The sequence below is a fragment of the Colobus angolensis genome, unplaced genomic scaffold (genome assembly GCF_000951035.1).
Source record: "Colobus angolensis palliatus isolate OR3802 unplaced genomic scaffold, Cang.pa_1.0 Scaffold90, whole genome shotgun sequence".
In the NCBI taxonomy this organism is placed as follows: Eukaryota; Metazoa; Chordata; class Mammalia; order Primates; family Cercopithecidae; genus Colobus; species Colobus angolensis.
Window position 1 is genome coordinate 353,227 of NW_012122932.1, and position 11,168 is coordinate 364,394.

General features: G+C 38.8%; 1 protein-coding gene across 1 annotated transcript in view; it reads left to right on the forward strand.

Annotated features, from left to right (window-relative positions):
* The window catches only part of RBM27 (RNA binding motif protein 27), a 96,101-nt gene that overhangs the window by 27,040 nt on the left and 57,893 nt on the right, over positions 1 to 11,168 (forward strand). The window contains exons 4-7 of the mRNA XM_011931674.1: positions 2,943 to 3,034; positions 3,689 to 3,882; positions 4,726 to 4,986; positions 7,575 to 7,868. Of these exons, the coding sequence (XP_011787064.1) occupies positions 2,943 to 3,034; positions 3,689 to 3,882; positions 4,726 to 4,986; positions 7,575 to 7,868 (841 nt within the window). The remainder of the gene's footprint in view (positions 1 to 2,942; positions 3,035 to 3,688; positions 3,883 to 4,725; positions 4,987 to 7,574; positions 7,869 to 11,168) is intronic.

Genomic DNA, 11,168 nt, shown 5'->3' on the forward strand with positions numbered 1-11,168 from the left:
TGTGTGTGTGTGTGTGTGTGTGTGTGTGTGTGTGTGGTTTGTTTTTTTTTTGGTAGAGATGGGGTTTTACCAAGTTGGCCAGGCTGGTCTTAAACTCCTGACCTCAAGTGACCTGCTTGCCTTGGCGTCCCAAAGTGCTGGGATTATAGGCATGAGCCACTCCGCCCGGGCTGGAAGAAATCTTTCTTGAGAACTTTCACAGAAATTTTTCTTTGGTACATTATAGTATATAATTTTTGGTCTATGGTATAGATTATGTTTTTTATAAGTTAAAATTTTTTGTGACGTGTTTTTTACAGTCATTGAATTTCAGTGGTATAGATGGATCTGTTTGAGAGGCAGCTGATTTGAATATAAGAGAAAATTTGCATTATCTTGAGTTTATTGATTTATTTTTTTGAGATGGAGTTTCATTCTTGTTGACCAGGCTGGAGTGCAATGGTGCAGTCTCGGCTCACTGCCACCTCCACCTCTTGGATTCATGTGATTCTCTTGCCTCAGCCTCCCAAGTAGCTGGGATTACAGTTGTCTACCACCACTCCCGGCTAATTTTTTTGTATTTTTAGTAGAGACGGAGTTTCACCATGTTGGCCAGGCTGATCTCGAACACCTGCCTTCAGGTGATTCACCTGCCTTGGCCTCCCAAAGTGCTGGGATTACAGTTGTGAGCCACTGCACCCAGCCTATCTTGAGTTTTGAAAGAACAGTTAAAAAACAAAACCAAACCATTATACTGTCTTATTTGTGTCTTTGTAGATACAATTTTGAGAATTGTGAAAAATGGATAATACCAGTTTCTGTGTAGAGCTACCCCAAATGACAACTTTCTGGCATTTCTCATTTTCTGAGTTTTATACATAACTTAATTGTAATTACTGAAATAAATTATAGTTCATTTAATAGTGCATAAACATAATTGTTTATAGTATTTCTGTTAGATAATAGAGTAGGAAAGGAGTCTGAGGTGGCACACATCTTTGGCTAATTGTCTTTTTCTGGTCTATGCTTAGTTGTTCTGAACAGGGTATAGAGAAGCAAATCTAGGGATTACCCATTTTAACTTTCTTCCTTGGTCTTCGGCTATATTGGGTTCCATTAGTGGTTTTCTAGTTAGACTATTGATCACCAGGGTAAGAGAATTTGGATCATTGGCACCAACTCATCCTGCTTCTGGAAAAACAACATGGTAGACATGTGCCATGATTAATGAAGCACACTGCCTTCATTCCTCTTTTCTTTATCTCATCTTTTTCCTTAAATTTTATTTTGTGAAGAAATTCAATCATTTGTCCTGTAGAGTTTTTACTGTCTGGATTTTGCTGTTTGCATCCCAGTGGAATAATACATCCTCTGTATTTCCTGTGAATTAGGATAGAGAATGATTTTTAAATGTAGTCTAGTGACTGTGTAGTGATTTTGCTGCCATATGGTTGCCATATTGTGGCTGCCATTTTATGTTGCCTGAATTTTATTAAATTATCTCCTAAGTTCATTCACTCACTTCCCGATTTGTGTATTTGTCAGTGAGATTCTCCATAGATGGGTATTTGTTTAACTCTTGCAAATTACTTTATTTCACCTTTCTCTAGTAAAGACTGTATATTTGGTTTGAGATAAACTTGTTCAAGGACAATAATAAAAATCACTGGTTTTCTGGGAGGCAGAGGTGCAGTGAGCCGAGATGGCGCCATTGCACTCCATCCTGGGCAACAGACTGAGACTTGGTCTCAAATAATAAGAATAATAATAATAATAAAATAAAAAAATAAAAATTACTGTTCTCTTTGTACTTCTGGTCAATTGACTGTTAGGCTTTGAGAGAAAGCCTTAATATTTCCATTAGTTCCTATGCAATTTTTCCATAGTTTACATGAATTACTTAGTTTTATAGCATTCATTAATTTAACCATTTTTTCCTAAAACATTTCCTATGAAAAAAATCTGAAGAGCTACTAAAATTAATTATATTTCATAATGAGGAAAACATAACCATTTTACTATATGGTACTTGGAGATTTGCTGTTTTATTTTAATTTGAAAAATGAATTGTTTATACTTCTCCTACACTACCTTTCCCTACTTTAAATTAACATTAAAAAATTAACGTACTGCTTGTTGAAGTAATCTGAGCATCTTTTTTATTTCTGCTGTTGCCTAACTCTTTTGGGTGTGATTTGACGTTATTTTTTCAGTGTATTTACTTGTGCCCTCTCTTGTGCCAGAAATATTATCAGGTAGATGGACATATTTCATAATTTATAGAGGGACTATCCTTTTGGGTTTTTTTTTTTTTTTTTCTGAGACAGATTCTCGCTCTGTTGCCCAGGCTGGAGTGCAGTGGCGCAATCTCGGCTCACTGCGACCTCCGCCTCCTGGGTTCAAATGATTCTCCTGCCTCAGCCCCCCGAGTAGCTGGGACTGCAGGTGCATGCCACCACGCCTGGCTAATTTTTGTATTTTTAGTAGAGATGGGGTTTCACCATGTTGGCCCTGCTTATCTAGAACTCCTGACCTCAAGTGATCCGCCCGCGTCAGCCACCCAAAGTGCTGGGACTATAAGTGTGAATCACTGCGCCCAGCCAAGAGGGACCATTCTTATTTCTTTTTTTTGTTTGTTTTTGAGAAGGGTCTCACTCTCTTGCCCAGCCTGTGGTGCAGTGGTGTGATCATGGCTTAATGCAGCCTCCGACTTCTGAGTTCAAGCAGTCCTTCCATATCGGCCTCCTGAATAGCTGGAACTACAGGTGCATGCCACCATGCCCAGCTAACTTATTTTATTTATTATTTTTAGTAGAGATGGGGTCTCGCTGTGTTTTTCAGGCTGGTCTCAGTCTCCTGGCCTCAAGTAGTCTTCCCACCTGGACCTCCTAAAGTGTTGGGATTACAGGTGTGAGCCACCGTGCCTGGCCCTACTCTTATTTCTAATCAATATTTTCATATAGGTATTTCAGGAGCCAGCAGAGGAAGAACGAGATGGCAGAAAAAAGAAGTATCCTAGTCCCCAGAAGAGTCGTTCAGAATCTAGTGAACGAAGGTTTGTGTTTATCTTTAATTAGGAAGATATTGATGACTCACTTTTTAGTTGCCTTGCAAGGGATTTTTAATATATATACTAACTCCTCTCTGTAAACTCATTAAAGAAAGATGTTACCTTTCTTGCTTTCATTCTTTCTGTTTTTTTCTTTGTTTTACTTTCTGTTCCTTTTATAAACAGTCATTATTATGTGTTTTCCCCAAGAGCTCAGGGGTGGGAGCAGTCCCCTTAGAGAATATTAATGAAATGTTCCATTTGGTTAGGGGTGCTCAGTATTAAAATCATCCATGGCATTTTTTATGACAAGTAGTACGACTTGTATATTGAATCATCAACCTAACATCAAAAATTGGTCTTTGTTTAGGAACACTTTGTTTTGAGCCTTTTTTCTTTTCTAGTTCAGATTTTCTGTTTGCCTCTGCTCATCCCTCCCCATACTTTGGATTCACCTCTTTTTTTCATTTCTCCCCACCCATAATTGCAGGAGGGATTTTTTTTTCTCTGTATATATTTGATTAGAGGAATTATGTGGTAGTTTTGCAACTTTCTAAAAAAGCATAGATATTATGACTCAAGAATAGTATTATACTATAGATTTGTTTGCAGACTTGGTTTCTATAACCTGCGTATGGCTTTTATATCTGTATATTATAGGACACGTGAGAAAAAAAGAGAAGATGGGAAGTGGAGAGACTGTGACCGGTACTATGAGCGGAATGAATTGTACCGTGAGAAGTATGACTGGAGAAGAGGCAGGAGTAAGAGTCGGAGTAAAAGCCGAGGCCTGAGTCGTAGTAGAAGTCGAAGTAGGGGGCGCAGCAAAGACCGGGATCCAAATAGGAATGTTGGTGAGTAGATGAGTGTCCCCCTAAAAACTCTATAGTTGTTTATCTGTCTCTATCACAAGGGTGCAAGAAATTCTCTTAAAGATGTACGTTTAATATTGTCTAAGCAATATAAAAACTGGAATTGTCTCAAGAAACTCAATATTCATTTTGTTAGAAAACAGGGCTCTATTCTGGGGATGGAATCAAGGGAGTTTGATTAAAAAGGAGCTGTTCAAGTATTGTACATATCTAGACAAATGTCTAGATACAAATGTCCTTTAATCAATAAAGCTATCATGTGAGGGAGAGGGTTGCCTGCTTTTCTTTTTTGTTCATTTGGTTTTCTAAAAGTAATTGATATGCTGGAAGGGTGCTTGAAGTTGATAAAATTAAAAAGATAAAATAAGTAGATTATTGGGATCCCAACCACTCATTTTCTGAGATACAAGTTTGGAAGTCAGTTCTTAGATAACCTTCTTATTAAATATCTGTGGAGAAGCTGACTGATTTTTTAGTGTAACTAATGTTGATACTATAAAAGATGATTTTGTACAAGTGCTTGCCCAAGATATGTCACATGTTGATGTCCCTGCTTTTAGGATATATTAATAAAGAGAGCAGTGTGAAATATGGATAGCTAGATAAGTTTAATTCAATATTCTCATGTTTTCTTTTTTCTTTTTTTTTTTTTTACTTTAAGTTCTAGGGTACATGTGCACAACGTGCAGGTTTGTTACATATGTATACATGTGCCATGTTGGTGTGCTGCACCCAACATTCTCATGTTTTCTGTGTGAGAAAATAAACATAGTTTAAGAACATGAAATATCTGATCTCTTTGTTTTCTGTTTTTAATTTTAACAGAGCACAGGGAAAGATCGAAGTTCAAGAGCGAAAGGAATGACTTGGAGAGTTCCTATGTACCTGTGTCTGCACCACCTCCAAACTCTTCCGAGCAGTATTCCTCTGGGGCACAGTCTATTCCCAGCACTGTTACGGTGATCGCACCTGCTCACCACTCTGAAAACACAACTGAGAGTTGGTCTAATTACTATAACAATCATAGCTCTTCCAATTCTTTTGGTCGAAACCTACCACCAAAGAGGCGATGCAGAGATTATGATGGTAAAAATCAACACCTTTTCTCATATTGTGCCCAAAAGTACTAGCAAAGCAAACGTTGCATATATTGCATATCTTTTAGTTATAGTCCAGTTTATTTTATTTTATTTATTTATTTATTTTGAGACAGAGACTCGCTCTGTCTCCCGGGATGGAGTGCAGTGGCTCGATCTTGGCTCACTGCAACCTCCATCTCCTGGGTTCAAGCGATCCTCCTGCCTCAGCCTCCCGGGTAGCCTCTCAAGTAGGTACCAACCCATGGGGAATGCTGTTTAATCTATATTCCTACTCACTTCACTGGCCTGTATTATTTCCAGCAAGTCACACACAGGTGCGTGCCACCATGCCTGTCTAACTTTTGTGTTTTTGGTAGAGACAGGGTTTCACCATTTTTGTCAGGCTGATCTCGAACTCCTGACTTCAGGTGATCTGCCCACCTCAGCCTCCCAGTGTGCTAGGATTATAGGTGTGAGCCACTGTGCCGTGCCTATAGTCCAAGTTTTGTTAAAAGGGATGAATGGGGAGGAGAATCTCTTTTGCCATATGCTTATTTACTTGTTTGATTTAATGATTTGGCTCTCATTGAGAGAATATTTAACTTTTACCCTTTTTTAGATTTTTGTTTGTTTGTTTTCTTGTTCTCATTGTTACTTCAAACACTGTATACCGTAGTCTACCATAAAATTTCATAGATGCTAGTAATTGTAATTTTAAAAAATTTTATTTATTTATTTATTTATTTTTGGAGACAGACTTGCTCTGTCCCCCAGGCTAGCGTGCAGTGGCACAATCTCGGCTCACTGCAGCCTCTGCCTGCCAAGTTCAAGCGATTTTCCTGCCTCAGCCTCCCAAGTGGCTGGGATTACAGGCGTGAGCCACCATGCCCAGCTGATTTCTATATTAGATCAACCATGTTGATCAGGCTTGTCTGGAACTCCTGACCTCAGGTGATCCACCTGCCTCAGCCTCCCAAAGTGCTGGGATTACAGATGTGAGCCACCATGCTTAGCCAGGAATTATCATTTTTTTGAATAGTGTTTGGTGCTGGGAATTTGTAGAAGTTACTTACAAGTTTGATTTGCCAACTTTCCATTTGAATGAATGAATTGGTATGTGTGTATTTCTTTTAAATTTTTATTATGGAAGTATTTATATATTCATAAAGGCTGACAAAATGATATGCTTAACCCCAGCGTATCTGTTACATCATTTAAATAGGCACCAACTCATGGGGAATGTTGTTTTAATGTATACTCCCACTCACTCCTGTGGCCTGTATTATTTCAGGCAAGTCACAGACATCAAAATTTTTTTCTATAAATATAGAATGCATATGTTTTTACATTTTACTTATTTTAAAGTAGGAAATAGAGTCAAATTATAATTCAAGAATTACCTCATTCTCGCCCTAATCTCTCAGCCACAGAGTACTCCTTCCCAAGGCTAATGTAATGTTATCAATTTGTTATCAATGTAATGTTATCAAGTTAATGTTATCAATTTGTTGTTTATCTTTCCAAACATAGTCTGTGCATATGTACGTAAGCAAATACATACACATATTTTCCCCACATTTTTAACATAAATACTAGTATACTACTCATACTTCTGCATAATGTTTTTTCATTTAGCAGTATTTCCTGGCATTCATCCTATGTTAAAACATAAAGAGCTTCCTCAATATTTATTTAGGCTTTTTAGTATTCTTTTTTTTCTCTTTTTTTTTTGTGAGATGGAGTGTCGCTCTGTCACCAGGCTGGAGTGCAGTGTGCTGTGATCTCAGCTCACTGCAACCTCCACCTCCCAGGTTCAAGCGATTCTCCTGCTTCAGCCTCCTGAGTAGCTGGGACTACAAGTATGTACCACCACGCCCAGCTAATTTTTGTATTTTTAGTAGAGATGGGGTGTCACCATGTTGGTCAGGATGGTCTCAATTTCTTGACCTGGTGATCCGCCTGCCTTGGCCTCCCAAAGTGCTGGTATTACAGGTGTGAACCACTGCGCCCAGCCCTACTTCTTAGTATTCTTTATGTACAAACGTGTTTAACTTATTCTTTATTGATGTATGTTTGGGATGTTTCTATTATTTTTCTACTATGAACAGTGCTGTAAATGATAACCTGGTACATAATGTCCACCTGAATATTTAAAAGTTTCAACTTCCAGATACAGCAATAATGGTTGCTTTAGAATAATGTAATGAGAATAGATTGAGAGTAAATAATCTAGATCAATGCCCTTATTCTCCCCTACCCCAAGCCTTGGCTAAGTTGATATTCGCTTAAAATATCTGAGTTTTTATTATGAAAACTTAATTGCAAATGGTTTAGTATAATGGTAGTTGGTAACCTGCTCTTGACTTTTATTTGCCGTCTCAACAAGTCATAGTATCATAGTATAAAAAGTAGAGAGTACATCTGCCTCTACCTCGGGGATATGTGATGCTTAACAGAGTAACACTGAGACTTTGGATTCCTTGGAGAAAACCACTTTGTAAATGAGATTGGTGGGTTTTTCAGGGACATGTTTTATTGTTTTCTGAACTCTAAGTAGATGATAATAAGATTCCTTTTTTATTTTTTATTCCACAGAAAGAGGATTTTGTGTACTTGGTGACCTTTGTCAGTTTGATCATGGAAATGATCCCCTAGTTGTTGATGAAGTTGCTCTGCCAAGTATGATTCCTTTCCCACCCCCTCCTCCTGGGCTTCCTCCTCCACCACCTCCTGGAATGTTAATGCCTCCAATGCCAGGTCCGGGCCCAGGCCCAGGCCCGGGTCCAGGCCCAGGCCCGGGCCCAGGTCCAGGTCCTGGCCACAGTATGAGACTTCCTGTTCCCCAAGGACATGGTCAGCCTCCACCATCCGTTGTGCTTCCCATACCAAGTAAGTATATATTCGTTGAATTTTTCTTTCTTTAGTGTTCTATTTAGAAGAACTTCATCCCTTTTAGCTAAATTGTTTAAAGTGTTTGAGAAATAGAGTAATAATATAATTTGGAATATATTCCCATAATTAAGATGCTATTTTTTTCTTTTTTCCATCCATTATTGCATAGTGTTGTTTGTATTACCACAGTGTAAATTTTGTGTGTAGAGGCCTAACCTGTATTGACCTGCAGTCAAATCTAGTTATCATCTTAAGAAAGCCAGTAGTTATTTATTTATTTTTTCTTTAGAGACAGGGTCTCATTATGTTGGCCAGGTTGGTCTTGAACTCCTGGCCTCAAGCAATCCTCTCCCGCCTTGGCCTCCCAAAGTGCTAGGATTACAGGCATGAGCCACCACGCCTGGCCAAGAAAGCTAGTTTTTAAGATGTCAGAGAAAAAACATGATAGCAATTTTATGAAATTTTCCAATCTCTAAAGAAAATCCCTTCAAGAATATTGAAATAATATTAAAAAAATTTTTTTTATTAAGGACATTTTTAGAAGTAGAATAGTATGTGTGTTGCATGTACCATCATCCGGCCTCAATGATGATCAGTATTCTGCTGTTTTGTCTCATTTATTTTCACTCCTCTCCCATACGCTTTTTTTGGGTTGGTTTGTTTTTTGCTGGAGTAAATTCTAAATGTCATGTCACTTCACCAGTATGTACTTCAGTATGGATCTCCTTTCTGATAAGGACTTTTTGTTTTGGTTATTAAAAAAAAAAATCAATATGACATTATCACATCCACCAAAATTAGGAGTAAAAAATGTTTTAAAATGGTCATTTAAAAAGCATTATTAACAGTTGCCAACATAGTAGAAATAGAAGTAAGACTAAATTTTTAAAAAGTAATTGAAAAAATTATGGAATGAATTGTTTTCATGTATGCAAAGATATAAAACGTTATCTGCTTGAAGACATTTAACATTAAAAGATGGCAAATTAGGCTGGGCATGGTGGCTTATGTCTGTAATCCCAGCACTTTGGGAGGCTGAGGTGGGTGGATCACTTGAACTCTGGAGTTCGAGGCCAGCCTGGGCAAGATGGCGAAACCCCATCTCTAGAAAAAATAGAAAAATTAGTCAGGCATGGTGGTGTGTACCCATAGTCCCAGCTACTTGGGATGCTGAGGTGGGAGAATGGCTTGAGCCTGGGAGACAGGTTGCAGTGTGCCGAGATTGCACCACTCCACTCCAGTCTGGGTGACAGAGCCAGATCCTGTCTCAAAAATAAATAAATAGAAGATGGCAAATTTTTATTTTTAGAAATGTCGCTGTTCAGTTTAAGCAGTACTTTTGATGAATTTCTTTTTAACATTTTATTTTGAAATTATAGACTCAATTATAGAATTATAATTACAGAAATTGTAAAAATGGTTTAGCATGTTCCTGAGCTTCCCTGCAGTAAGGTTTTCTGTAGAATATACATTTCATGGCCTGGCATAGTGGTGCATGCCTGTAATTCCAACACTTTGGGTGGCTGAGGTTGGCAGATCACTTGAGCTTATGAGTTTGAGACCAGCCTTGGCAACATGGCAAAACCCTGCCTTTTCAAAAAACACAAAAATTAGCCAGGCATGTCGGGGGGTGCATGTGGTCTCTGCTGCTTGGGAGGCTGGGGTGGGAGGATTGTTTGAGCCCAGGAAGTCAAGGGTGCAGTGAGCTGTGATGACCTCACTGCACTGCAGCCTGTATGACAGAGCAAGACCTTGTCCCAAAAAAAAAAAACGAATATGTTTTATTATTAAAGTTGGTAAATGTTTGGAGGGATTTAATGCATATGTTTGGCCTATAGAAACCTTTTTTTTTTTAACGTAGCATTTGTGATTTTTTTTTCTTTTCTTTTCTTTTTTTTTTTTTTTGAGACAAGCTCTCACTCTGTGCCCTAGGCTGGAGTGCAGTGGGGAAATCTTGGCTCACGGCTCACTGCAACCTCTGCCTCCTAGGCTTAAAGGGATCCTCCCACCTTAGCCTCCTGTAGGACTACAGGCGTGTGCCACCATGCCTGGCTATGTGGAGAGCAATCATTCCACTGGGCCCATTCTCCAACTGTACAGTATTTTTTTTTTTTTTGAGACAAGCTCTCACTCTGTGCCCTAGGCTGGAGTGCAGTGGGGAAATCTTGGCTCACGGCTCACTGCAACCTCTGCCTCCTAGGCTTAAAGGGATCCTCCCACCTTAGCCTCCTGTAGGACTACAGGCGTGTGCCACCATGCCTGGCTAAATTTTTTTGGACATTTTTGTAGAGACGGCGTTCACCATGTTCCCCAGGCTGGTCTTGAACTCCTGGTCTCAAGCAGTTTGCTCTTCTCAGCTTCCCAAAGTTCTGTGATTACAGGTGTGAGCCACCGTGCCCAGCCCATATGTGAATATTAATCACATAAGCAGTATAATTGTGAAGCTCAAGCTGAGATTTTATTTCCCAGATAAAGCAACATCGTTTTATATATGGAAATTCTAAAATAAAGAACATTATCTCAATGTGGGAACATATCTATTTAAAAGTTAAATTCAAAAATACCATTTCTCCCGACATTTTGCTATGAAAAGTTTGAAACAAATAGAAAAGTTGAAGGAATTGTACTTGTGTACTTACCGTCCAGGTTCTACAATTAGCATTTACTGCATTTATGTTAGCACATACCTTTCCGTTTCTCATTTTTACTGTTCATGCTTTTCACAGTATGTTGCAGACATCAGTACACTTAATAAGCATGCTTATCATTAACTTGAATTCTGTAGAACTTTACCATCACCCTAGAAAGTTTCCTGAAGCCTCTTCTCAGCCATTCTCCACCTTCACCCATAGAGGCAACCTGTCCTGCCTTTTTTCACCTTAGATTTGTCTGTTCTAGAATAAGTAATGTTCTTTTAATTAATTATACAACTCGCAGTGCTTAAGCTTGCGTATATCAAATTCCTTAATTCTGTTCAGAGCCAAATTAGGTATTTTAAATGAGTATCCAAGTTAGTACTAGTATGGTATTTTTTTCTTTATTTTAAGACGAAGTCTTTCTCTGTTGCCCAGGTTGGTGTGCAGTGGCATGATTTCGACTCACTGCAGCCTCCACCTCCCACGTTCAGGTGATTCTCCTGCCTCAGCTTCCCAAGTAGCTGGGATTACAGGCGTGTGCCACCACACCCAGCTTATTTTTGTACTTTTAGTAGAGATGGGGTCTCGCTGTGTTTTTCAGGCTGGTCTCAATCTCCTGGCCTCAAGTAGTCTTCCCACCTGGACCTCCTAAAGTGTTGGG